This window comes from Anopheles arabiensis, chromosome 2 (assembly GCF_016920715.1).
Source record: "Anopheles arabiensis isolate DONGOLA chromosome 2, AaraD3, whole genome shotgun sequence".
NCBI lineage: Eukaryota > Metazoa > Arthropoda > Insecta > Diptera > Culicidae > Anopheles > Anopheles arabiensis.
In genome coordinates this window covers 4,902,454-4,927,875 of record NC_053517.1, presented here as the reverse complement: position 1 = coordinate 4,927,875, position 25,422 = coordinate 4,902,454, and the positions used below count along the sequence as shown (strand labels likewise).

General features: G+C 48.0%; 1 protein-coding gene and 1 long non-coding RNA gene across 11 annotated transcripts in view; one reads left to right on the top strand and one right to left on the bottom strand.

Annotated features, from left to right (window-relative positions):
- LOC120898293 overlaps positions 1-25,422 on the bottom strand; it is a 124,747-nt gene that overhangs the window by 17,510 nt on the left and 81,815 nt on the right. The window contains exon 4 of the long non-coding RNA XR_005738641.1: positions 19,665-19,715. This is a non-coding gene — a long non-coding RNA (uncharacterized LOC120898293). The remainder of the gene's footprint in view (positions 1-19,664; positions 19,716-25,422) is intronic.
- LOC120898286 (nicotinamidase) overlaps positions 1-25,422 on the top strand; it is a 59,447-nt gene that overhangs the window by 19,150 nt on the left and 14,875 nt on the right. For 3 of the 10 annotated variants that reach the window (XM_040303925.1, XM_040303927.1, XM_040303922.1), the window contains exon 2: positions 10,891-10,973. In XM_040303925.1, the coding sequence (XP_040159859.1) occupies positions 10,891-10,973 (83 nt within the window). Of the gene's footprint in view, positions 1-9,706; positions 9,993-10,025; positions 10,326-10,887; positions 10,974-25,422 lie in introns of those variants that run through there. The other 7 variants (XM_040303924.1, XM_040303926.1, XM_040303921.1 and 4 more) reach the window with 5 other exon arrangements.

The window sequence follows — 25,422 nt, the reverse complement described above, 5'->3', positions numbered from 1 at the left end:
TCTTTTTTTTTTCGCTTGCGTTCGTCGCTTCCGCCCGTGGCCTCGCGCTCGTTTTGGCGTCCTTCTCCCGGGCAGATTTTTCCTCTTCCGGTGTTGAGAGTATCGAAAAATGTGTTTTAGCTTCTTCTTGTTTTTTTTCGGTAGGTGCGCACCCAGAGGCTAGTTTATACGTTCAAAATACCTTTCGCCGGTTCGATTTCGGTTCGGAAGGAGGTTCGGTGTAGGTAAAAGGGTTAGTCACACACACACATACATACTCGCGCCAAGCACACGTATGCCAAGCAAGTCTTAAAAGGCAATAATCGTACAATCGTCAAGAAGTACTTTGTGCCTACCCTCTCCCCATATGTTTCCTCCATTTCGAGCCAAGCGATGGAGTTGTAGGCTGCATAAAATGGACCACATGTTGATAGGGTATTGGAATAGGCGGATACGTGGAGATGCAAAGGGGCAGGAAGTGTTGCTTTTTAAGGTTAAATAGCGTTGGTCACATTTCGTACAGGGTGAGACAGACGAGCACAAACTTATAGCATGTTTTATGTTTGGTAAAGGTTTGGAAAATTATAAAAAAGTGAATGTAATTGATTACAGGTACCTTTGTGTCATGCAACAGAGACACTCGTCCAACCCTATCTCAGTGATATCTTTCTGTTAACATGACTTCACATCTCACAGCAGTTCATCGCATTCCATAACGCATGTGTGTCACACTGTAAGAAGAAAGTAGCGTGTACACAAAACAACCGTAAATAACAGCAGCAAAAGCAAAACCCCTGCCATGTTCCGAAACCTCTTGTCGTGGTGAACATTCAGGGTTTTCGGCGTCTCCCTGGTACCGTACCCGTTCGAAACACCTTTTGCTGCTGCTGCTGCTTTTCACACTGCTGCTGCCCAAAACATGAACGAATGAATCATATCACCTCGAAATGGCTCGACTTGGGAACGATCGTTCGAAGTGATTCGTTGTTTTGTGCATTGTACAGGGATGGAGCAAAAGTGCCATGTGAAGTCACACAAACGCCACAATGCCTTCGGATGACTTTCGATAGGGGACCGAAAGGCAAAAGCAATTTATACAGCTTCCCGGTTCCTCGTCGACCGATGCCTCTGCCTTTTTTTTTTTGATGACAGTTCATCTTTCCCTGTTTGAATATACTTCACCGAAAGTCAGATTCGGCAGAGCTTCAAGGGACGATTGCCAAAAAGTCCCTCCAGTGTGCCTTGCACATACATGTCCGGTCCGATTTGCGATAGTTTCTTCACTAGCTGGGTTTGTGCGTGTAAAATCCATTCTCAGTTCAGTTTCGGTGGTGGTTTGAAATGGGGGTTTGGCTAGAAATCAACTAGAGCATTGGGGACACGCTTTGTGGCGCTGGAGAGTGGAATGGGTCCGCTCCGTTGTACACATTGTTGTAAAGCTGTGCTGCAGGACCCATACGCAAGCACACTAGCGACTCTAAATTCAGAACCCATATCCCTACACATCTGTGTCTGTGAGCGAGCCTAGTGTTCGGTTGGTGCCGTTAGTAATGGCCAGCCTTGGACACACACACAAACACACACTCGAGCCCGGTTCCCAGCAACCGGTCCAGTTCGAAGCCCTCAAGATTATGCTCAAAATGAGCCAAAAATAGGGCACACTACACATGGAGGAGGAGGAACGAACAGGAGGAGGGCGTTTTATTCCAATTTTTTCATCCTCCTTGGCATACAGACACACACACACACACACACACACACACACACACACACACACACACACACACACATGTCCAGAACACTTCCCAACGAAACAGAGCGGACCTGCAACAAAGTTCCGCCTCAAAACGGTCTCAAACAGCGTGTTTCGCATGGAGGAGGAGGAGTTGGGCAAACGACACACAGATAAGTTGTAGTCCTGTTGGTCCTGGCACTAGGTACACCCGTACCCCTCAACCCATGCACACCAGCCATTCCCCCCCCCCCAAACTCACTCACCCTAACGCTCACTTCCGAAAGGCACTTGGGCACACTTCAGTTGGATGATAAATATTTGCACACATATTTGCTGACAGTTTGCAGCACTTTCGGAGTTTGCGTTCGTGATTGTAATTTCGTTTCACTTCCGCCCCACCATGCCCCTCTCTCTCCTCCACGCCCTGCACCCCCGACCGTGCCTTGCCTTTCGGAACAATAGAAGCACTGGCGTTGTTGTTCCACTGCTTTTTTGTTGCGTTGCGTTGCGCGTTGCGTCCCATCATCCCCAGGTCCAGAGGCCGCTGTCTCGCACTCGGGCTCGCTGCAGAGACGGCGGCCGCCCGTTTAGCATGTGTTGAAAGCGACAGGAAGTCCGGCGTTCTTTTTGCCCGGCCGTCAGAGTTGCCTGGATTTGGGGTGGTGGTCTTGCTCACTTACCGAGAGGCACCTTCCGGTTACAATGGTGCCAAAACCCGGCCAGCCAGGGGGGAGGAGGAGGGAGGGTGTGTGTGAGTCTTCGGATGCGTGTCAGCGAAACATTAGAGCCAGACGGTATGGCGACGTGTTGTTGTGCCCGTTCCAGCAGCCCGCAGCCTTTGCTCGAGTGTCCGGTTTTAATATCGGCTTTAATGCCGCGCCACACGACCAAATCACTGCACACACACACACACGAAACGGGGTGCAGCTTAAATTCATTACCACTTGGGCAGGATTGGTGGGTTTAATGAATGCAAACCATTCAAGGGATATCTGCGGAGCAGTGTGTGTGAGAGAGAGAGTGAGACAGAGTTGAGGTTGGTCAATTTCTAACCACCGCAAAGTTTTTGTGAGTGTCTCTATTTTTTGCTGTTGCTGCTGCCGTGCTTTTCCTTTCATGCTGCTGTCTCGCGCTGTGTGTATATCATTGCTAATTAAAATGGAGCACGAGCGTTCGCTTTGGTGTCTAATTCGTACCCCACCATCCGACCAGGGCTAGGACCGGCAGTGGCGGCAGTGGCGGCTGGGTACGCGAGCTGTGATTATTTAATTATCCCCTCTCAGAAATATGCATTGAGTGGTGTCCCGCCGAGCCCTGCTTGGGCTTTGTTTTTCTCCTCTAAACGTCCCATTATGGCGGTTCTTTATTTCGGGGAATAAGGCAAGAATTCTTTGCCAAGAAGGAACGGCGCGCAGCAGAGAGCACCTTCTCATGATTCGCTTGTGAAAAACTTTGAAGCGAGATTGGATATGGATACAGTTTAACCGGCTTCGGGACCGGTGTCACTTTGGGCTGTGGCTGATCTTGCTGGACAAAAGTGGGGAAATTAGTATCACCAGAAACGCCAAGATGAGGTCTTTTGGGGGTAATTAAGGACTTAAATTTGACGGATTTCAATGATGTTAAAATGTATTTACAAAAACAAAAAAAAGATATGACGTTTTGCTTAATAAATTCAGCGCATTTTACTAAAACATTTTCCTAACACTCTGCGACGATCATAGCGCCCTCTTGCGTGTATTTTGCCTCAGCCAAATGTACGCTTTACCACAAATCCGCTCCACATCCCAGTGTGCATCGAGATTCAATATTCCCCAACTCCCCGCCGCGTAACCGTTTGTCTTAAACTTTTACAAGTGACGTAAATCCATTGCGTGTCACTGTCAGTCAGAGTGGAGTCACTTTTCTTTCAATTTGAATGGAAGAGCTTAAACTCACATTCAAAGAAAAGAAAAACGAAAAAGCTTACTTCCCCGTCGCGACACTCACTCACGACGCGCATAACAGCGCCTCGGCAGCCACAATCAGATTCGGAAGATTGCATAGAGAAAAGCGACCCCACCCAACCTTGGGCGCCTCCATCCCTCCATCCATCCCATCCCTGAATGCTTGAGCCGCTAAAAACATCTTAATGAATTTTAATGAGCATTTTTCGTGTGTCTGTGTGCTCGTGTGTCTTCTTCTCCTCCATCCCTCAGCCACTGTTTGTTGGCTGTTGCTTTTAAGTTGCGCCTCGTATTCGTGCTTTGACCACCGCGCGCGTTTAAGAAAAGAGCCTGCTGGCTGTTAAGCGTTGCTGGTTTGTCGCAATCGCACACACTTTGGAGGGGCACATTTTCGTCTTGTTGAATTGATTCCTTCTTGTTTTTTATTCTCTCACTTTGCTCTGGTCCTCCTGCTCTTTCACCCACTTTCTCCTCATGTTTTGTTTTGCACGCATTGGGGAGAAAGAAATGTAAAAGTCATTGGAATGGAAGTATCTCTCAGCAAGCAGTGAGAAAGACACACAAACACCCTGTCCGTGCGGTGGAGCAATTTTTGGGAAGCTGCGATCCATACACGTACCAGGTGGGATGGAGGGTGGGTACAGTAGCAGCTGAGGAGCTTCTTCAAAACCGAAGGGAAAATGGAGGAGGACGAGGAGTGGCTCATAAATTATGCATACCGAGGGTTGCGGGGGGAGGGGTTCTGTTGGGGGGAGGGTTCGGCGTGCAAATAGCTTTTCGGTTTCGGTCGGGCCGGGTGTGTGCGTGTGCGGCGTCTTCAGCAATCGAAGGCTAGTCCTCTTCGACAGGAGCTAAGACACAAACCCACACACACACACACGCGCGCGCACGAAAATCGGGAAACAAATCACAGAAGAAATATGGAACACAATCATCGGTCGGTCGGATGGTTGACTTCGTAACGGGGTTTTCTGTGGCAGCTGAAGGCGGGTAGGGTAGTGGGGGAAACACACGATGCGACGACTGCGGTATGGAACGATCGAAATGTAACCGAATTTCGGCATCCGTTTTTGATGGAAAATCCTCCAAGTATCATCGTGAAGGGGAGGCGGCGCCCACCAGCAGAACGCGGAGCCGTACACGGGGCGATGACTTACGCAGAGAAGCGGGATCTAAAAAGGTTTCTCCCATTTTCCCAAATGCGTACCGTGTACACCCTACACGTGTTGCGCTCAAAGACGGGGCAAATGTGGCCCGTGCAAAAGCCGGCGTGTTCGGTGGAAAAAGTCGGCACCGACGGGAAACCGGGATTTCGTGGAAATTCCGTAACGTGCCGACACGCACAGCCCCGACGAGGGTAAGATGATATTTCCGAAGCAGAATAGCATTCAAATCCTTCAGCTTAAGTTTTCCCATTTTCCATTTTCCGTTCCCCCGGTGTAGCTAATTGCAGTGGGAAACAATTCGCAAAACGGTAACCGTCCCCGCGTCGCCCCGGTGTGTCACCACAAGAAGTATTTATAGACTTCTGTTCTGCTTCTGTTGTTGTTCGGAGGAACAGGAATCCTTCTTTCTTGATTTGTTCGTGTCTAGGATTCTTCCCGTTCTACAGAATAGATAGAATGTGTTTCATCATAGCTGCTTTATCTGCTCTGTTCAAGTTGCGTTTGGATTGAAAGGCTTCACAGCACCGTCACAGTTGCGGGGTTGTTTAGCTCTAGGCGACTGTTTGCAACATTATTTTATTTGCCTTCAGCAATGCATCGTCATATTACTTTTAAGATTCAACTGAAAACAGAATGCTTGTGTCTGCATTAAACGTACAGGAGCGGCTTACTTGATTTCGAAAGCGTAGCAACGTTTAATGCAACTGCAGCATTTGACAGGACAAGAGCATCCGTTGTTTTCGGAACGTCATCACGCTTAGGGCAGCCTTTGCACTGGATATCGTAATCGTGGTACACAACAGTACAAAGGGTGTTTGGCGGCTTGAATCAGTCATTTAACCAGCGCCTATAAACGTGTGCAAAGTAATGCGCTACAACTACAGAATTTGGTAACCCTAGGTAACGTGTTCGTCCCTTGTAATTATGTTGTATTTTGCACTTAAATCTCCTAACTTGTAAACAACCACATTTTCACGCTGTCAAATGCCCTGAATCCGTTTATACACTTGTAGTTGAATACTTCCTTGAATTTGCAACGCTGGCATTGTGAAATTGTGCACCGGGCGTGTGACTTTAAGTGCGAAGGTTGTCTAAAGCGTGATGACGTTCCGAAAACAACTGTTGCGCTTATACTGTCAAATGCTGCAGCTGCGTTAAACGTTGCTACGCTTGCGAAATCAAGTAACAAAAACCCTGTAAAACCAAACTGTGGAAAAAAACACAAAAAAAAACATTTTCCCAATAATCCATCATTACGTTGGAAATTCATTGTGCTGAAAGAGATTTTTTGCTTTTAATTAAAGTAATTGATACGGCTAACGGCAGTTGGAATATGGTTTGATGATGATGATAAAAACGTTCTTCTTACTCATGTTCCATTCTCAGTGCCTCTCCTGCCTCAGTGCATTCTAGGCTTGACATGAGGCTCGTAATGATTATGGAGTTTTTGGAATTTAAAAAATCGATTGATTTAAATAGAATTTCATCAATCGATACTGCAGCCGTGCTCGAGTTAAATGCTTAACAACAGCTTTCCAAGAGTCTCATGTCAACGGTTTTTTCTTCGTAAAAATATGAAAAGTTGTAGCTTTCATTTTTCACTTCAAGCAACGTGATGAAATAGTCAACTCGATACGCAAATTCCAACCGTTCCTCCCATTTTGGTGTACAAAACCACTCATATTGTGCTGTTAAAATTGATTTTATCGTAATACGTACGCAAAACAGGGGCTCCTCCCTTGGCCGGGCCCAAACGGGAAAACATTCCACGAAACATGCAATGGGTTAATAATAACCGCGTAAACTTCCCTTTTCAATCGCACAGCACAGCGATTGGACGGATGTGTGTGCGCGTTCCAAGAGGTTGGTATTTGCAAGTCGAACAATTTCAACCGGGGTTGTGTTGGGTGTTTTTTTTCTTTTTTGGGGAGGTTGTTTCATCCCGTGGTGAAATTTATTTCATGGGCCACCTTACCCGGGTACTGGGCAGTTTTGTTGCGCCGCTGCTGCAACCGTGGCGTCCCTAAAGCCCGAAAGCACCACCCTATCGCCACGCCAGAGACCGCCGGAGACGAGTTAATGATGGAAATATTTTCGGAAAAGCATCATCATACCATCCGACCCGAACGGACAGCATAATCGGTTTGCCTTGGCTTCACCGTTTTGCCCTCCATTCCTGCACCGTGCCAGACGCGGGATACTGTGTTGTTTTCGACGTGGTTCCGAGAGGCTCGTTTCAGTCCGTGGGGGGGTTTGCTGCCGAGCTTCCATCTCTCAGGCTCTGGCTCCGCTTAATCCTAGCGGCTTGTGCCTGTTATTACGCGCACCATGGCGCAAGATGATACACAGTGAACGCAATGATGCGGGAGGGGAGGTGGGCAAAGAGAACACACAGTACACGGTGTGCGCAACGCGAGGTCTCATTACACGTACCGAGAAGGACCGAGGACCGGGACCGAGACCAAGGATGCCGTACTGCCACCGACCGGGTTACAACACCGGCCTCAAACAGGCTCCATTATTTTGAAGCTTCAAGACAATCTTCGCACCAGTTTTGGCACGCCGGGAAAATAATCCCCGAGTGAAAGCGAAGGAAGTGAAGCGCATTAAAGGAGTATTTAATTTTCTCTCCCCCAAACGGGTTCACTCGACGGAGGGGAGTGGGTGGCGAAGGGTTCTTGTGTCCGTAGACCGATCGTAAGCTTCGTCGTCGCCGTCGTCTTGAACGGGGTGGTCCACAGCATAATCAGCGCGAGGAATTGAGGGGGGGGTGTAACCACCGGAAAGGAAGGTCTCGTTTCTGCGCCAGTTCGGAACTAAGACCGAAGAACGGCAGCAGCAGAAGAAAAGACTTCCGTTCCGTTCGCCCGTGCACCCGTCGAGGGCAAGGGATAATTCACAGTGGCGCTAATGTTAAAAGGATTACGCCTGGCAACGGCTCACCGCCGTGTTGTAAATGCTGCGCGTTCCGTCGCGCGTTCGGTTCGGTAGAAGAAGCCGACGGAAGCCTGAGACGTTTCCTAGTGCGGAAAAGGAAAAGGAGCGGGAAAGCGGTGGATTTTCACACGCAATCAAAAAGAAATTTACCTTGCAATTTGGAGCAAACTTTCCCCCAGGCAACGAGTCAAGCGATGCGAGCGAAGAAATTGTGCGCCACATGTGTGCCGCCGCTGCTGCTGCTGCTGTTGTGGACGATAATACGAAGATACAAAAAAACAACAACAACCCTATTCTCCATCCCACACACACACACATACACAAAGAGACACAGAAAGTTTAGTCGTTCGGGTTTAGTTTAACTATTCCGGGCAGCATCTTAGCGTTAATTTGCTGTTAACATTCTATCCATTGCATCGCGCCGAAGTAATGGTAGGAGTGAGGACACGAACCAACAGCCATAATTTCGATACATAAGGAAAGGGCGGCGGCTTTTAAATGGATTGTGTCACTGGTAATAACACGGGCGGGCAGGGGACACGCTTGAATCCTGATCCTTGGCAGCAACTCGGTCCGGCGTATGTTTACGATCCGGACATCCGTCGTACGGTTGGAGCGGACATCCGGACGCATTAACAGCAGCCATTGAACGGGGTATTGTCATTACACAAAGGAGTGAAACGGGTTTATATCGTTGTTTGGTATTCCGGTAACGCACCACGACGACACAAGTAATTGTCTAGTTGAAGAAGATTGTGTCCCTGTGCGTGTCTTTAGAATGGCCTTTAGTGTCGTGTGGTTTGTTAATAAAACTATCCACTTTTAACACTCCAACTCGACAGCAATAGCGATTGGAAGTTGTTTTATTGATGCAGAGGCGAATATTCGAAGCAAAGCAGATGATAAGGACCTTAAAAGATCGGTCTTGTATTTCGCATTTAACAGTTAAAAAAAGCTTCTGCATCTTATCGTCTTGGCTGACGTTCCTTCGAATTTGGTCCTTCGAACCGGATGACGAGCCATTCCAAAAATTACCATTTCCACCAGATCGTTGGACCAACCTACACACACCTCATTACGTATGTTATTTTTATCTTGAAGAATAATATTTTTCTACTCCAAGAATTGGCACACTGCGCTGGACACACAACTTTCGGAGAATAATTTACTTTGCCTAAACTGTTCTACTATGAAAGCCGAAACGTACCCAATACCATCGGATCCTCTCAGGCCCTGGTGCGCTCGCTTGGTCGGTTTGTTTACAGTGTTAACTCATGCGGTCTAATGGCAGGACAGTCCAATTGCCTTTGCCCGGCAATGATGATGCTACCACCAACAGGAGCTGGCTGACTGCTCTTCGGCCGTAATTTCATGGAAGGATATAAATAACAAACCTTCTAAGGAAAATATCGCTCTCGATGTATGTTGGCCATGTTTGAATAATAATCCACCTCTCTCCATTGCCCGTTTACGACCTCCTGAAAATGAAACGGCTCAATGAAACTCAGTAAATCGCACCCACAACATTTTCCATTCCGATCTGTGTGCATTACTGTGGACAGTTCGTCTGTTCGTTTTGACCTATTCCAACACACACGCGCGCGCGCCAACCACCCGAGCGCCCCACTGCGTGCAACTGTCAATCTGGCCTAAAATTTTAAATTCCTCAAAAAAAAAAAAAACGGCCCAACGTCAAACGTCACGCTCTTAAACTTTCCCCGCACGGGCGCAATTCTTCGCCGCAGTGTTCCAGCGCTTCGGTCGTGCACTGCGCGTAGCAACGCACGTCATCGCGGCTCGTGGGGGAGGGCGGACACTGGGAACTATTTACCCCCGTTGCTATGGTCACCGTGCGGCAGGTTTCTTCAATAAGCACGTTGCCAACGCGGCACGGGTCGCCCGCTTTCGGGAAAGTCAGCGCTGCTCGGTGCGACCATTTTCACGTTCTCCATCCGTGCGGTCAGACCGGTGTGTTGTGGCCTCGCTTCAGGGGGGAGGACTGTCCCGTGATATAACCCGCACTCGATTACGGTTCCACGCACTCATCCAACGGGGTTTCATAGGGTGTACTACTGCTACGCCTGTTTGTGCCCTGTTGTGTTTGCTGATTCCGGGACAGCTCTCCTGGACAGGCCTGTAACCGTCCGGCGGCGAGTGGTGGTTGTGTGTGCGCGTGTGTGTCTGCAGTACATGGGCTTGTACTGCAGTGTGTTCGATTGCCAGTCACCAGTTAGTGCACCAAATTCTCACATTTTTACGAACCAGCCGCGCCGACGAGAGCCTGCCTCGTTTGACGTTTGACGCACACACGATCGACGACAAACAAACAAACAAAAAAAACCGTGCCTTCTAGAGCCGGCAGTCGGTTAAATCCCTCCATTGGCTTAGTAGTGTGTGTGTGTGTGTGTTTGGGTTTGTGTGTTGGTGGTGTGGTGTGTCCAAAGCGACCAAGTGTGCCGTACCACACAACAACAACTACAACAGCAACAACAACAACAACAACAACAACAGCAAAAATCATTCCCTTCCGAATCGTACCGTCGATTTGTGTGTGTTGTTATGGTGCTTACCTTTGACAGTTGGCTAATTATTGAGGAGATGCGCTCTGTGTCGCTGCTGCTGCTATGTAGTAGTAGTAATAGTATCCTCACTTCCCAGTAATCTCCATTTAGTAGCCCTTGCTCCCCTCTCGTCCTCAAACCTTTCCAAGTTTGCTTCCCAAATGTTGCTCTGTCTCTCTCCCGGTTGTTGACTTGTGTGCTTCTTGCTTGAACCGCTTCCGTTTTTTCTGCTTTTTTGTTTCCGTTGTTCGTGTTGCTACAAATTTATGTGTACCTAATCTGTGCCATCCATTCCTAGCTACCCGGACCCGGACTCTCGCGTCCATAAAACAACGGGTCACTTGTTGTTAGCGCGCCCCGACAAACAAGACTGTACTAATAATAAAATGCTTTTGTTTTTGTCTTTCTCTCCTTCTTTCTTCTCGCACTGGTTTGCTGCTTGACCGATGTTGCTGCTGCTGGTGACTTTGCTTCCTGTCGGCTTAACCATGATTAACCGTTGCATCCCCCCGCCAACCCTTCCACCCTTCCCACGGATCAACGGTGCCGCGGCGGAAACCCAGCAGCCGACGGAGCTCCCAGACGAGGACTTTATGACGAATCCTTCGCTGGCCATGGACGCTTGTTTCACCGCTTTCGACAAGGATGGGTAAGAAGCTATGCTGGTGTGGTGTAGAGTGAACGAGGAGGGTGGTTAAGGGGCAAAACATTGTGTAGCTGTCAGTTAGGGGGTTTGTTGTTTTGGCGCTTGCCATTTGGGAATGCGACGTCAAACGAGAGAAAACGCCAGAGACTAGCCGTGTGAGCTACGCGCGCGCGAGGACGAGTGAGCTTCGTGTGAACTGTCATGTTGATGGGCGACTCCCCATGTTGTGGCGCCTTGCCACAATACCACATCAGAATGCCACTTTTTACAACTTACTATAAAATATTTATCGTTTGATATTTACCTCTTTCCGTATGGTAAGAGAATAAACGCATTTTCAACCTTGAATTTCTATTGAAAGCCTGCAAAAGCTTTCCACCCAAACCCCCCAACCCAACGATCTGCCCACTTTCTCAGGTGGTTCCCACCCATCTTGCTTTGCTTGCACGTGCTTCGTTCGTTATCCAGTCTAGGGGTTAAAGGTCTTACCTCTTTTGCACACACTCACACCGCTTCTGTGGCGTACTTGCCGCGTTGTTGCGTTGTTTGGAAGCTTATATTGAACCCTCCGTATGTCCCCAGAGGAGTGCGCCACAAAGCGGCAACCAGAGAATATGTCGCAGTGGGATAAAAATAAACCCGTTTTATGGCAATTCAATAAAATGCACTATCGCTACCAACTGCCGCCGGTGTGCTTTCGTCCCAGCACCAGTACCGGCACGGCTTCAAATGCTCCACACGTCCGCACTATTTCTTAACCTGCTGCTTGCTGGGCAGGTGGTGGAGTGAAGTATGAAGTTTGATTGGTTCATTTCATGCCATGCCATGCCGTGGTTTATGTGCTGAAATAAGCGTACGACGGATTCCACCTTGCGGGGAAGCGGCGGCTGTTGTGCCGTTTGCGTGGATGTGAGTGTATAAAAATTGGCACTTTGCGTGGAACCGTTTACTGTGGCCGGTGTGGCGATGATTCCTTCCCGGCCCCAGCCTGGTACGTTCCGACGTTCGATTAATCCGTGTTGATTGCGCTTGATGCTAAATCAGCCTATTACGGATTGCATTGAAGTACGGTGGCTGCACTTTACCCCAGCACATCGTAAAACCGGATCGATGATTAGCATATGCTAAACGCTATTGTGCATGTTTATGTGACAGTTCACACAAAAAAAAAGAGTAACTATTAAAGGGCATACCAATTATTGCCTTCAATTGGACCCGCTCCCTTGTGGTTCATTGGCCGACGAAACAAAGCGATTGCAAATTGAACCTGTATCGATCTCCCCTGCTGCATACTGTCATCATTCCAGCTCATCAAATGCATCAAATTCCTTTGCACATTCCATCAAAATCTCATCCCTCTTCTCGTGCATCCATCGCCCCATGTACCTGCGCGTACCATGCTCGACAGGTCACCGACGTACGTGGTGATCGTACAAATCGCGCAGCAATGCAATGACAACCCAGTGATGAATTGATTTTGATTTATTACTCCCGCCCCCCCTCAAAATAGGGAATTTCACACGCGCACGTTCTTCGTGCCATGCAAATTGTCCTTCACTTATGTGGGTTGATGGATGCCAGCTACCAGACCAAGCTCCTTCGCAGATATCGCACTCTGCCACGCTCCCTAACAACGCTCCAGATTTTTCCCGACGCGGCTTCCGCGGCCACGTACCTGGGCATCGAAATGTGTGGATAAAATTTCAAATCATATTGCTTCCTGGTGGTGGCAGTAAAAGCAAAAGAAGGATGAAAAAAAAACCGGCACAAATTGTTCATCTTTCCACGTGCCTTCCCGAAGCGGGAATATCTTGCAGTTGAAAACCCCCACGGGAGGCACGGGGAGAGAGAGAGACAGAAAAAGAACATGTTTTCCTGCGATCGTGAAAATTACGTTCACAACGACAACGACTACAGGGTGGGATTTCTTCCAACACTCTCAAGGGATACACACACACACACATGGAGACACACATACAAAGTTCTGGTGCTTTTCTGCGCGGTGGGCATCTCGCCATGGCGAAAGGAAAATGTATTACCTTTTGATCGGGCAATAAATTTCAAATTTTCTCACTGTTTAAACGCCCTGAACGACTGGCAGACGACACACAGACACAGGCACGCACACAGGTCCCTCTGTGCCCATGGAGAGTGTGTGTGTGTGTGTGTGTGTTCCGGACGTGGCATGTCGAACCATTGAACGTGAAGCTTGTCGAAGTTTTCTTGCCAAAAACTTCCCCCGCTTCCGGTTAGTTCTATGGGTGATCACTTTTTGTGCGCGCACTCTCTCTCTCTTCTCTCGCTGTCCACCGATGCATCCCCCTTCCATTTGCCGGGTAAAAGGCAGCTCGCCTTTGGGAAAGCTGGGTGGAAAATTTATGTCTCATGCTCGGTTGAGATGTGACCTGCTTTAGCGAGCTTTGTGGCTCCCTTCCGTCCCCAAACAAAGATCCTCCGGAAAAGAAGGTAAGCCCGCACTATAAAGTAAAGGCCCTCGGAGGTGCAGAAGACTTGCTGCTGCAACCCGGCGGCCCGGGGTAGTGCAGCACACAGCGCGCGAGAGTTAAGAGAAGCACGAGGATGCGCACGAGTAGGAAACATCCTATTTTGGCAAGTTGCAAAACGCCACTGTTTTATTCCTATTGTGTGAAGGCTGTAAAGTTTTACGAGTGCGCCAGCCAGCCAGACTTGCCCTGCAACAATCGCACACACAGACACAGAGTGTGATTGTGGGTACGTTCGCGCTAAAATAGCGATACCATCGTGCGCTGGGGATTGTGATGGTTTTGGTGTCTTCGGCGGCTTTCGACACGTACCGTAGATAAATGTTAATCTGCTTTTGTGGCATCGGAGAGCAACTGCCACCCTTCCTTCCCTCTCCGAATGCAACGCTTTTGCTGGCAGTGCAGTAGTGCTGGGCTGGAATTTATGGCAGGAAACTGTTTCTATCGGGCGATGGGGCCTTTATCCTGAGGCGAGCTGCATGCAGACGAAGCAGCGGGAAAGCGCGCGATGTGGATGGTGGATGAGGTGTTTTTACGATCGTTATTGTTAACATTGATGGCGCATATCGGGTTTTATGGGCGAAAGTTAAGTTTGCGATTGATTTGTGAAGTTAGGGAGCGTTTTTATTTGGCTGCTTCTTCGATCGTTACCATTCTGATGCGAGCACGATAACGTAAGGGGGTGATGGTGTAGGGTTGTTTACATTTTAAAGCACATTTCTTTCGTGTGTGTATTTGTACATAACAGTTGGGAAGTGGTACTGGAAAGGATTTAATGTAATTTTTCAGCACATTTTGATTATAATTAATCGTTATCTTTTTTTGCGAAAAACAAAGTCAATGCATCGACCTGGAGTGGAAATCTCGAATTGAATCTAACGGAAATGGCGCTTTCTTTTTCTCTACCTACTGCAAAAACACTACCACTGCCAAACCCGCTGCAGAAACAGAAACTCATTTGCGTGTATGCTAAACTAAAAAGAAACCGAACAGACAACGAATTTCAATCGCAATTGGGTATAATTGGATTGCATTGATACGGTATCTTTGTTGCTGTTGCTGCTGCTGCTGCCGCCGCCACTGCTCCTACTGCTAGTGAAAAGCGCAGGAAGTGATAGCGGATAATAAAATAAAACTGCACAACAATTTTAGGAGAGCATCCTCCAGGTAGCAGCACTTTGTGTGTGTGTCACCAAAGGGGGAAAAAATAGAACCACCACAAAACCCATTTCCTTCCCAGAAACTCTAGACACAGACAGAGGCTCGAGTCTCGGGGCCGGGTGTTTTCGCACACCGTCTCACGAGGAAGAAAGGAGGAATGGTGTTCGGTCTAGCTGGCATTTTGCATAGCCAAGCTGCACAGGCAGTGCCTCACGCGCTCGTGGGTATATTTTTGTCCTCCCAATATTGCTCTCTCCCCGTGGTGTCCTCACGGCATTGTTGGTCGGTTCGCTTCGTGTGCACAAAATTGGACGAAAAATGGAGGACGGTCCCGGCAACTCAAGCAAGGTGTTGTTGCTGTTGTCTCGCGCTATCGGGGTGCCACAGATGCACCAAAACTGCACAATGGGTTTTCTGCTGCCGCCCGTGAGAGAAAGAGAGAGAGGGACAGTGACACCCGGGCCCATCTGACAATGGAACCGACAACGAGTGACACTCGATTTGCTGTCACAATATTCCAGTGACAATGATTAGAGAAAGTATGCCGGGGTAGTGATAGTGGGATACGCGAATGGAGCCCATCATCTACCCCCCCTGCTCCTTCACCCATGACCCACGCCTCTGGGGAGGGTAAAGGGGGGGGGGAAGTATAAAACATAGCAACAGTAAAAGAGTTGCAGGAACAAGTGTTAAGGTTTCGAGGATTTTCCACATTTTTTTTCCTCTCTCTGCTTTCCACCAATCCATGGGCAGGAGAGACGTACGGTGGTCGAGGTAACGCGCCTCCCTCTGTGTCTGTGACGCTGACAGCTGCCTCTGTCCGGGTGATGTTCCGTGTCTGCTCCGTACTCCGTATTGTATGTGCCCGACGTCGTCGTCGTCGTCGTCGTCGTCTATTGTTTTCGAGCTCGGGCATCAAATTGGATGCCTGTCATCGCCCGGGTTCTATTACCACTACCACCACACTACTAGGCCGCCGGTGTATTGGTGTGCAAAATGGAAGGCGATACGAGCGTGCACACGTCACCGCACTATGGCGTGATATGGCGTGAGGAAAATGCCTGTGCGCGCCTACCGGCCTGGGGGCCCCTGGGGTGTAGCGTATTCAGCGCGCTGGCTTTTAACCCCATCCCACTGGGTCTCCTCTTCTTTTCCACCTTTCGGACTAATTTTACCCGACACCCATCGTTCGCCGCGTTTGAGAGCAGTTCCATTCATGGGACACACGGAGCAGGGGCGTTGTTATTGGCGGCGATAGTTGGAGCATTAGGCGTCATTGGAAAAATTGGAGAAAAACACGATACAGGGACACATTTGGAAAATGGCAATGGCAGCGAAGGAAGAATGAACACGCTTTTATGTGAAGCAGTACGGTTGGTGTGATTGGTTGATAAATGGCACGAAGATTAGCGAACGTAGCGTTTCTCTGTTCGATGTAGTGGTGGTACGATATTGTGTAAACGAGACTTTGATTGCATTGTAATGATATGCCTAAGGGAATTCGATGAAAGGGACACTATTGCTAGTTGGTATATTGATGTTAATTATGTAAAAATAGAATTGAAAACTAATTTCGAAGCATGAAAATTCAAGTATTTGTGCTTCAAACGCATTGTTGCTGATCGATTACTGAAATGTGTTACAAGCGCCTAAAACTATGCAATTGACATGACGAATGATGTATTTTAATGTCCTTTCAAAACCGCTCTACCTTTTTAGTTGTGAAAAGTAAGAACACAGCACAAGCATCAGCTTTAAAATGCATGAAAAATGTCACTCCTTGCTAGGGAAAAGAGGTTGCCTATTGATTGCATCTGCAATGCATTTCAAAGTGGCAATGGTTCCGGTTCCATTCCCTCCTATCTGTGCCCCATTTTGTCGCTCTGCTTCTGCTAGCAAAACAAATAATACCCTTCAACCACCGACCACCGACGTCGTTATTATGATTATTCGCCGCACAAAATCAATCATCTCATTTCGCCGAACCGAATAGACCTTTCAGTTCCAGTTCCGCGGCAGTTCTGCCCCTTTACTAAAGATTCTTCCTTTGCAAATTTCATCCCCTGCTGCTCAGCAAAAGGGCACAAGTTCGTGGCACTACTACTGCTACTACACCATCAAGCACCATCAAAAATTGTGCATACAAAAGTGCAAAAAAAAGTGCTCGCCCAATCACCCGTACCACACAGTGTGGGAGAGGGTGCGCGCACACGCGTTCGAATCTCTCCGCACGTTCCCGTCCACCATCTTGCCCCGTCGCGTCATGCCCCACAACGTGCCCCGCTTTGCACAGGAAGAACTATACCGACCGGGTGCTCTCGACCGCGCTACAGCAGCGCGGCATTTCGGGCATCCGTCCGCCGGAAGGTGACGACGACGACGGCGACGACGAAACGACGAAAGAGGAAGGAAAACATTTCCGGATATCCGAAGTAATTTATTTTTTGTGTGGCGTCCTTTCCTCGTTCACTTCGAGCCGCAACCGAGAGAGAGAGAGAGACAGAGAGAGCCACAGGGCCACAGTAGGATGCTCCGTGCGATGTCAGCTACAGGGCTTACCAGTAGAGCACAGTGTGGCAGTAGCGCGGCACCCAGAACGGGTTGGTTGGTTGATAAATTTCGATATCGTGCTACCTTTTCGGGATGGATTCAGCCTGTTTTTTGTTACTTCTTTGCTCTTCATGCTACCACCGTTTTGGAAAATCCTCTCCTCGGTTACGTGGATTGTTCGGTGGCAGGGACGAGGATTTTGTCTGCCATTTATTGGGAAGTACGATGAATCCGGACGTATTCCCTCCTCCTGTGTACCTCTCCTCTTGGGTGTTTGGAAAAGGTGGAAATCTAAAAATGGAACCCACTTCCCCCCCGTGCGTTTGAGGTCGCAAGGAGGAGAGCAGGGAGAGGGCATTTCCCCCTAACTACATTTATCTACCATCCCCAGGAAGCCAGGGGTTATTGGACACCATTCGTCAGCTCGTGGCAGTGATCAGATCAAATAAATAAACCCACAGAGCTATGAGGGGGGATCCTTTTTTTCTCGGGACACCACACACACACACACACACACACACACACACACACACGTGTGCGCGCATTCCGGTCATATGTGTGTCGGTTAACGCGCGCGCGTACAGGATGGGATCAAAAAAATGGAAAGAGAGGTTAGAGCAAATTTATTCATGGCTTGGAAAAATTGGTCCATTTTGGACCCGCCCGACCAGCACCCGACCCCACCTCGCCGGAGCGAGGGATTTTATGATCCCTCACACGACGATGGCGACGACCAGGGGGCAACAAAATTAAATGAATCGGGTTATTTTTTGCAATTCGCTTTCTATTTGTGTATTTATTATAAAGTCCCGCCCGTTTTTTTGGTCGGTTTTTTCTGACCCTACCACCGATGGTAGTACGCAGAGAGAGAGGATAGAGGCAGAATAGGTCGAAAATCTCTTTAGCCCCTGTTTTACCGGGCAACCGGCGAAAGGTCGTCCACCGGCGTATAACGAAGCGACCATGGGGGTTGTAATGTGTTCTATTTTGTCCGTCGGAAGTAGCGGACCTTTTTGGCGCGCGCACACATTTCACTGATGCATGATCCTCATCATCATCAGTTTGCAGAAACCCCCCCCATCCCCCCGTTTTGGTTGGTTGGTTCGCCGAAGGGAAAAGATGGAAATTTATTACGGCTTTATCCCCAAAAACGAGAGGAGCCACGCTTTTCCTTTTGCTTATGATGTTGGAGATGATGATGATGGGTGAAAATCCTTCTTTGTTTTACGGCGATATCATGTTTAGCAGCGTTCGTTTTCTGCTCGGTACAAACCCTTGCTCTAAACCCAGCTCTGCCCCGCTTTGTGGAGATAGAGACGATAGAGTAAGGGAGGGAAAGGTGTATGTGAAAATCTGCATGATCGCAAACGTCACTGTTCAAGGGAAGGACAGTTTTAAATCCCACCACCATTTGTGGTCTGCCGCGGCGGCGTGCAGGAAGTGTAATAAACATTCAAAAAACGTGCAACAAACACACACATCGAGGTATGTGCTAATCGCGCGCGCTCTCTCTCTATCACCCTCTCGTTGGATCTGTTGGACCGGTATAGTTATGGGGGAAATAGTTTTCCGGTGAGTGATATACATACACACACACACATACACTCGTACAAAAACACACGCGATATAATAAATCACTCATAAAAGCGGACGCTGCGCGCTGTAAGATACAGAGCGGGCGGTTGATAGATCCAGCACAGACCAGGCGACCCCAGCCGAGGCGGCTGTGGGCGGAGAGAGGAGGGCGGTCTCATGTAAATTGTTTGCAGTTTGTGGGACGGACGTGTTGCGCGCGCTGGCACTGGCAGTGACAAAGTGCCCGTTGAAATGTTGTCGTAGCGGATGAGACAAATTTATGGGTGCGCTCGTGTTTTAAAACGCGTTGCCGCTTCCTAAGTTGATGTTAAATAGTTGTACGAAGAGCCAAGGGTTTTGCATGGGCAGCCGAGCCGGCGTGGAGTGTTTGGTGTGATTAGCTGTGGTACACCTGTTTTTTGTTTTTGTTTTGGGGGGGGGGGGGGTGCTTATGGGGGCAAGGGGCTGTGGGACGATTGAAGTTATAATGTTTGGTTTGGAAGGCGAAGCACGTCCTTTATTTAGAGCGGGGGGGGGGATTTTAAAGCGTTAGCTTCGGTGGTTTGCTGTTGTTAGATCATACAGGTTGATGTGGTGGATGATTTGTTGATTTAATGAATTGGTTGTATTACAAGGGAGATTATACAACTTACAATGTCGGAATTACTTATGAAAACATGCCACTACACTTCTGTGCGAATAAAAGAGCCGCATGATGGCATGAGTATGGGTGTGAAATATCCAACGTTTGAGGCTAATGCGCCTTAAAGTATGCAATCCGCTTGTTAGAAGCCATGCAATAGAGTAACCAACAAGCTGAAATTGCTGTTTAAGAAGTCGATGGTCATATTTTTATACTTTTAATATATTTCAGATTACTAGTAATGATCGTTCAATTACTTACCATTTACCTTTAAATATCCCCTTTGACACAAACTGGACTGTCCAATTTAATCTGCAAGTAGAAAATATCTTTATTAAAAACACCAAAGAATGAAAGAGAATAATCGTCAAAAACTTTAATGTAAAATCACGCCCGCTGATACACATCATCTGTCGGAGGAGATTTAATCATCATTATGGGGAATAAAATACAGAGAAAACAGTCAATAACGGCACGAGCAGAAAAATGCTCCGTGTAAAACCATGTTTCCCTTTCCATAACGTTCAATCACTCACACACAAACACACCCATGGGACATGGTCACATATCGCCACAGGAAGGCACACACAAAGGCGCAAACAATAGCCGCATATTAATCACCCATTCTCCGGGCTTTTCAGCAGACTAGTAGTAGAGCACGAAGGGCCCCAATGGGAAGGCAAATGTGAGACGTCAATACGATCGATAGCTTCGGGAAAGCTAGAGGACCCACACACACACACAGCCCGGTCGGTCGGTTTGGCATGAGTGTGAACACATGAAATTCAATCAATCCAGCGCAAACACACATACAAATGCGGCTCTCTAGAGACAGCCGACGAACGGGGATGATGACGCAGCGAGAGCGACGCCCGGGCATGATTCGAAAGTAATTAGCGATAGTTTGACGAGCGGCTATTCTCGAAAGACAATAATGACGACGATGATGATGATATTTTGATGATAATGAATAGACGTGTTTGGGTGTGAGTGTGTCGCAAGGCGATGCGATCCATTGCTTACGGTGAGCGATTGACGTCACAAATCAAAGCCCCGACCGTGCACCCGACGTACACACATCCATTGTCCGTGACGTCATCGCGATATTAAATTAAACTCACATCAGAAAGGCGAACAATTCCACCCTTTTGTGAGGGGCTGAATGCACCCCCCCCTCCTCCCCTCTCTCCCTCCTCTACCGCATAATGTTTGCATCGTGTTGCATGTATAATTAACATCTTGGCGCTTGCAAGACAACACGCGCGGGCTAAAAGTTTAACAAAGTAGCCTTTGAACTGTTGTTCAAGCAGCAGCAGCGAGCACACTTCACAAATTCCCCTCGAGGTGAACCATTTAACTTAATTTGTTGTGTGCGAGTGTGCCGTGTGTGTGTGTGACTACTTTAGTAAGGATGTACAATTGCCACCCGTTGCGTTACAGAAGGCCACTAGGTACTGGGGGAGTGTGAAAAGTGCAACAGAGCACTAAAAAGACGCATTCCGGTAAGTGAGTGGCCGGAAGCGCAGCAACACTGTTCATTCATTTCGCGCACAATGAGCGGTTCGCTTCCGAAGCAAGTGAAATTAGTGCAATGACGACGGCAGAGTGAGAAAGAAAGGGAAGAAGGGGGGGGGAGTTTTGCCCGTTTCGTTTCGATTTCAGTTTCCTTCCCAAACCCCCGCCGACCCCTTATGATTCTTTTCTCACCGTTGCCATAGCGCCGCTGCTAAGCGAACGCGCGAGCAGAGCCACATGGTTTGTGGCAATTAAACTTTTCCTCTCCAGCTGCCTTAAAAAGGACGGGCCATTTTTCTTTAAACTTTGCACCATCATCAGCCACTTCCCTCTGTTCTGTTTTGCACGTCTTAAGCAGCAGCAGCTGGTGGCAATTATTCATGTGATTCGCGCGTACAGAAAGCGGCAGCCAACCGAGCCAGGAAGCCTGTCAGCCTTGCCACAGTCGGCTTCCGTGTTGCATTATGTGCACACCCGAAACTTTTATGACCATTGTTCACTGTTAAGAACGTGGCTGTGTTGCAATTCGTTAGACACAGAAAAAAAACCCCCCGTCATGTTGCATATTTATTTTGCAACTGTACCATTCCATCCTTTCTGCTTCTCTTCCCGAGAAGTCCGCCATTGCGCAAGCATTTATATGAACTACCAGGCGGCTCCACCACGAATTGGAACTCCGGGGGAAAAATTCCCGGAATATCGGCTCAATAAAGGGTATGCCACTGTTTACAATACAAATAAATTCCATGCCAATTCGCGATGATTATTCCCGTCCCATTTCGGAAGGGGCGTCGATGCGACAGGGGAGGGGAGGTGTAAGCTTTATTTGGACCGATTTTTACAATAATCATCGATATTTGATCGGAGCTTTGCGTCTGCTCGTGCTGTCGTGCTCCTTCGCTTTCGTTCTCACCGGCGCTCGTGGCCGGATGGGTAAATGGTACGACGTGAGAATGTGAAAATCATAAAATTTGCCCCTATCCATGATGCATCGAAATAACTGTGTATAGTGTGAGACCGGATATTGATTACGCAAGGGCAAGAAAGGCGGGTGTGTATGGGTGTGGGTGTGTGTGTGTGTTGGCCGGAAAACTTTTCCCCGAAGCGTTGTCAAACGGCACAAAACAAATGCCTACGTCATGGGAATGCTTACGTGCGATGACAGGAATGGATGTTGGAGGGTCGAGTCCCCCCTCCCGGTGGAGCGGGAACTGAGCGATGAAGGAAGAAAAATGGTTCCGGGTTCTGGCAAACAACTAATCGTCGTTCCGACACGATATTGAATCCTGGCCCGTCCCCATGGCCCGGCACAGGCTTAGTTGGGAGTTTTTCATCTTTCAAACCCTGCTCCTCCTCACCCCAGCGTGGCATTCTCTTCCTACCTTTCCAACCCAATACTACTTTTACTTGCTTTCCTCATCGACTTTTTCCGTTTCTTTTTCTTTTTTCATTCGCCCTCCTCTTGCTGCCCTCAGTAACCTCGTTTTGACGTGGGCAAAAAGCCAATAGTTTTAAATTTCCGCTGAACATGCAAATGTACTCCTTTTTTCGGGGTGAAGGCGCGAGAGAGAGAGAGAGAGGGAGAGAGTGAGATCGCTGTGTGAAGATTTATACGAGTTTGAACTTGGATAATTGAGCAGTAATCGGGAGGCCAAATCTACACACCAGTGTTTGTCCCTGAAGCAAACACGCTGCTGCGCTTGAATGTTGCTGAAATTAGTTGTATGTTTCGCCATTTTTTCTTTTTTGCTTTTTTTTTCGAGATACATATCATTCATTCGTGTTGGACCAGAAAATGACTGTCGCAGCGGTCGGGTTCTGCGGGGGACACGAGAGACGCCCTGCAGTGCGCGGTGGTAAAGGACCCACTCAGGATTGCGAAATTTGTTACAATTATACAGTCAGCGCTCGGCATGTGGCGTGCAAAGTTTCGGTTTTGAAAGTCAACTCCAAACACCAACTACTACTGCTGCAGTGTGGGCTGCCCCCTCCCTTCCCCCCCTTACATGGGTGGAGAGTTGTGTTTTATTATTTGCTGCTTTATTTCGGTAGTTTCGAAATGGGAAGGGTGAGCCATCCAGCAGCGGCTTGCTTTGATGAATTGCAAAGGCAAGTTGTTTCGCCTTGCCGATAAATCTAAACATACCGTTGAAAACCCGTGCAGCAAAATAAGTTGGACACATTCGCTCTAATCTCGATTGTTGTTTGTTCATGTTAAACTCCCAAAAAAAAAAGATGTTGAAGTATTGCATAATTTAAATGATACTTTATACCAGTGCTGCAAAATGTCATGAGCATCACGTGACGATCACTAACGAAAACAGAGAACATATCCGTGGTATGGCTTGATGTTCGTTGCTGATACTTAATGAAAATGCGCCATGACATGCCGAATGTGACATGCGAATGGCTTGAGTCCAACGCGATAGTCTGACTGAGCTTAATGGCGGCGCAAACATAATCGTGATTTTTTCTGGCTGTGAACATGTGCTGCCAAATGCACCAACACTCATGACTGAAACGAAGTTCAAGTCAGCACAGGTTCATAATTGTGATGTACAGGGATGGCACTCAAAAAGTTGGTGGACATGCTTGGTGACATTTTTATAGCACGTAACTTTTGGTGACTTACTTGATCATGACAATTTCTCCCAATGATAATCAAGATATTCGTGGGACCAACTTGGCGACTATCTGTCTGCTTTGAAGGTCTGTTGGGTAAACTGATAAAGCATTTGAGCGATAAAGCATCCTCATTTTGTTGGTTAGGACCACTCGCACGCACCACACATCTCCCATGACTATCGTGATGATCACCGACAGAAAATGTCGCGACAAAGTATCTGACTTAAGAGTTGCTAACAAACCAACTGTTTGAATATCACCCCTGATCATCATAGTTGCGTACGTGACACTGACATGGATTTGGTTTCAGTCGGAATTTGTCAGTGCCATTTTGCAGAACTGATCGCAGTTAAACGAAAAAGTCATGAAAAAGTGACTGACCAAGCGTTTGTTGCAAAAATGTCACTAAGCATGTATTGGTCACACCAACAGTTTGAGTATCACCCCTGATCATCATACTTGCGTACGTGACGCTGGCATGGAATTTGTTCCAGCCAGAATTATGTATGCCATTGACAGTGACATTGTGCAGCACTGCTTCGTACACAGTTCCATCGCTGGCAGTGTAAATCATACGCAATAATAAACGCTGGCAGCATGTGACATACGTACGCAAAGCGTATATACCGCAAAACTCACCGCGACTGACTTTTGCAAACTCAAATAACTCATTTACATGTTGCAAGTGCTTTTACATGCCTAATTGAAAACAATCGTCTTCGCTTGAACAAACGCGACTGCAAAAGCTGCCATCGCTGGGAACGCTGTGAACGCTGAATATCGTGGAGCAGCACGTTTCGCATTTCGCTTGCAAAACTTTCTCTTACTGCAACAGTTCGGCAACAGTTCGCTTCGGGACCCTTTGGGAGGGTTTTCTCAAAATTTCTCAAGATAGTTGCAGGCATTCCTAGTGCAACAAAATGATACCATTGTCGACGCACATCAAAGCGACGGCACTGTTAAGAGCGAAGTGAGAGAGAGGCAAAGGGAACAAACGAAGTGCAATAAGCGTCGGTTCAGCGATTATCATTTTGGCGGAACCGTGTGGTTCCGGGCGCGTCTTGCGCCATTATCACAATCACACGAAGCGGAGTGGTGCGGAATTGATGCAGCACACACACACACAGGAGCGGCACAGACCCTTGTTGATGGTAGTTTTCCACGTGCGGGCGGGCGCGTTGAACGATGCGAGATAAATCTCCGGCCAAAAGTTTCCCATCACCAAAAAGTTTGCGCCCAGGTTTGGCCCAGCATTTTCATTCATTTTGGAAGTTGTGTGGAAGAACGCATGCAATGGCCAAAAATTGGGTCTGCTAGTAGTAAATAATATACCAAAAATCCTTTTTTTTTACTCTCGCTTTCCTTTCTATTGCTTGTCGAATGCTGTCGTCCGTAAAAGCTGCCGCTTTTGTCAAGTAGTTGTGCTGCTGAGAGTGAAAATCGTGTCGTACCGTCGATCGTACGTCGAAGGCATTGTGTATGTGTGTATGTGTGTGTGTCTGTGCGTGTTGTTGTCAGCTGTACACGTGATCGTCTGCTTCGGCCCCGAAAGGGAACTCCGAACGGAAAGGATGAAGCAAAGGAAGGGGAAATGGGAGTGGAGGGAGGAAAACGAATCTCGTTTTGTTTTTGCCGTTTTTTTATGTTTGGTCTCTTCCGTCCTTTTTACCCCCCATTTCACCCAGCCCAGTTTTAAGCTCTGCCAAAGCCAGTCGGCGAAGCGCAATCGGTGTCGATTGCGGTGAAGCATAAAAATATGCAAATTAAACCCATAAATTGTCCATGGCACGGACTTACCCGGCGCACCAGTGGCGGCGGGGCCAGGGGGGGTGGAGGGCAGTGGTGGTGGGTAGATGGTAAGAAATAAAATAAAGTTGTC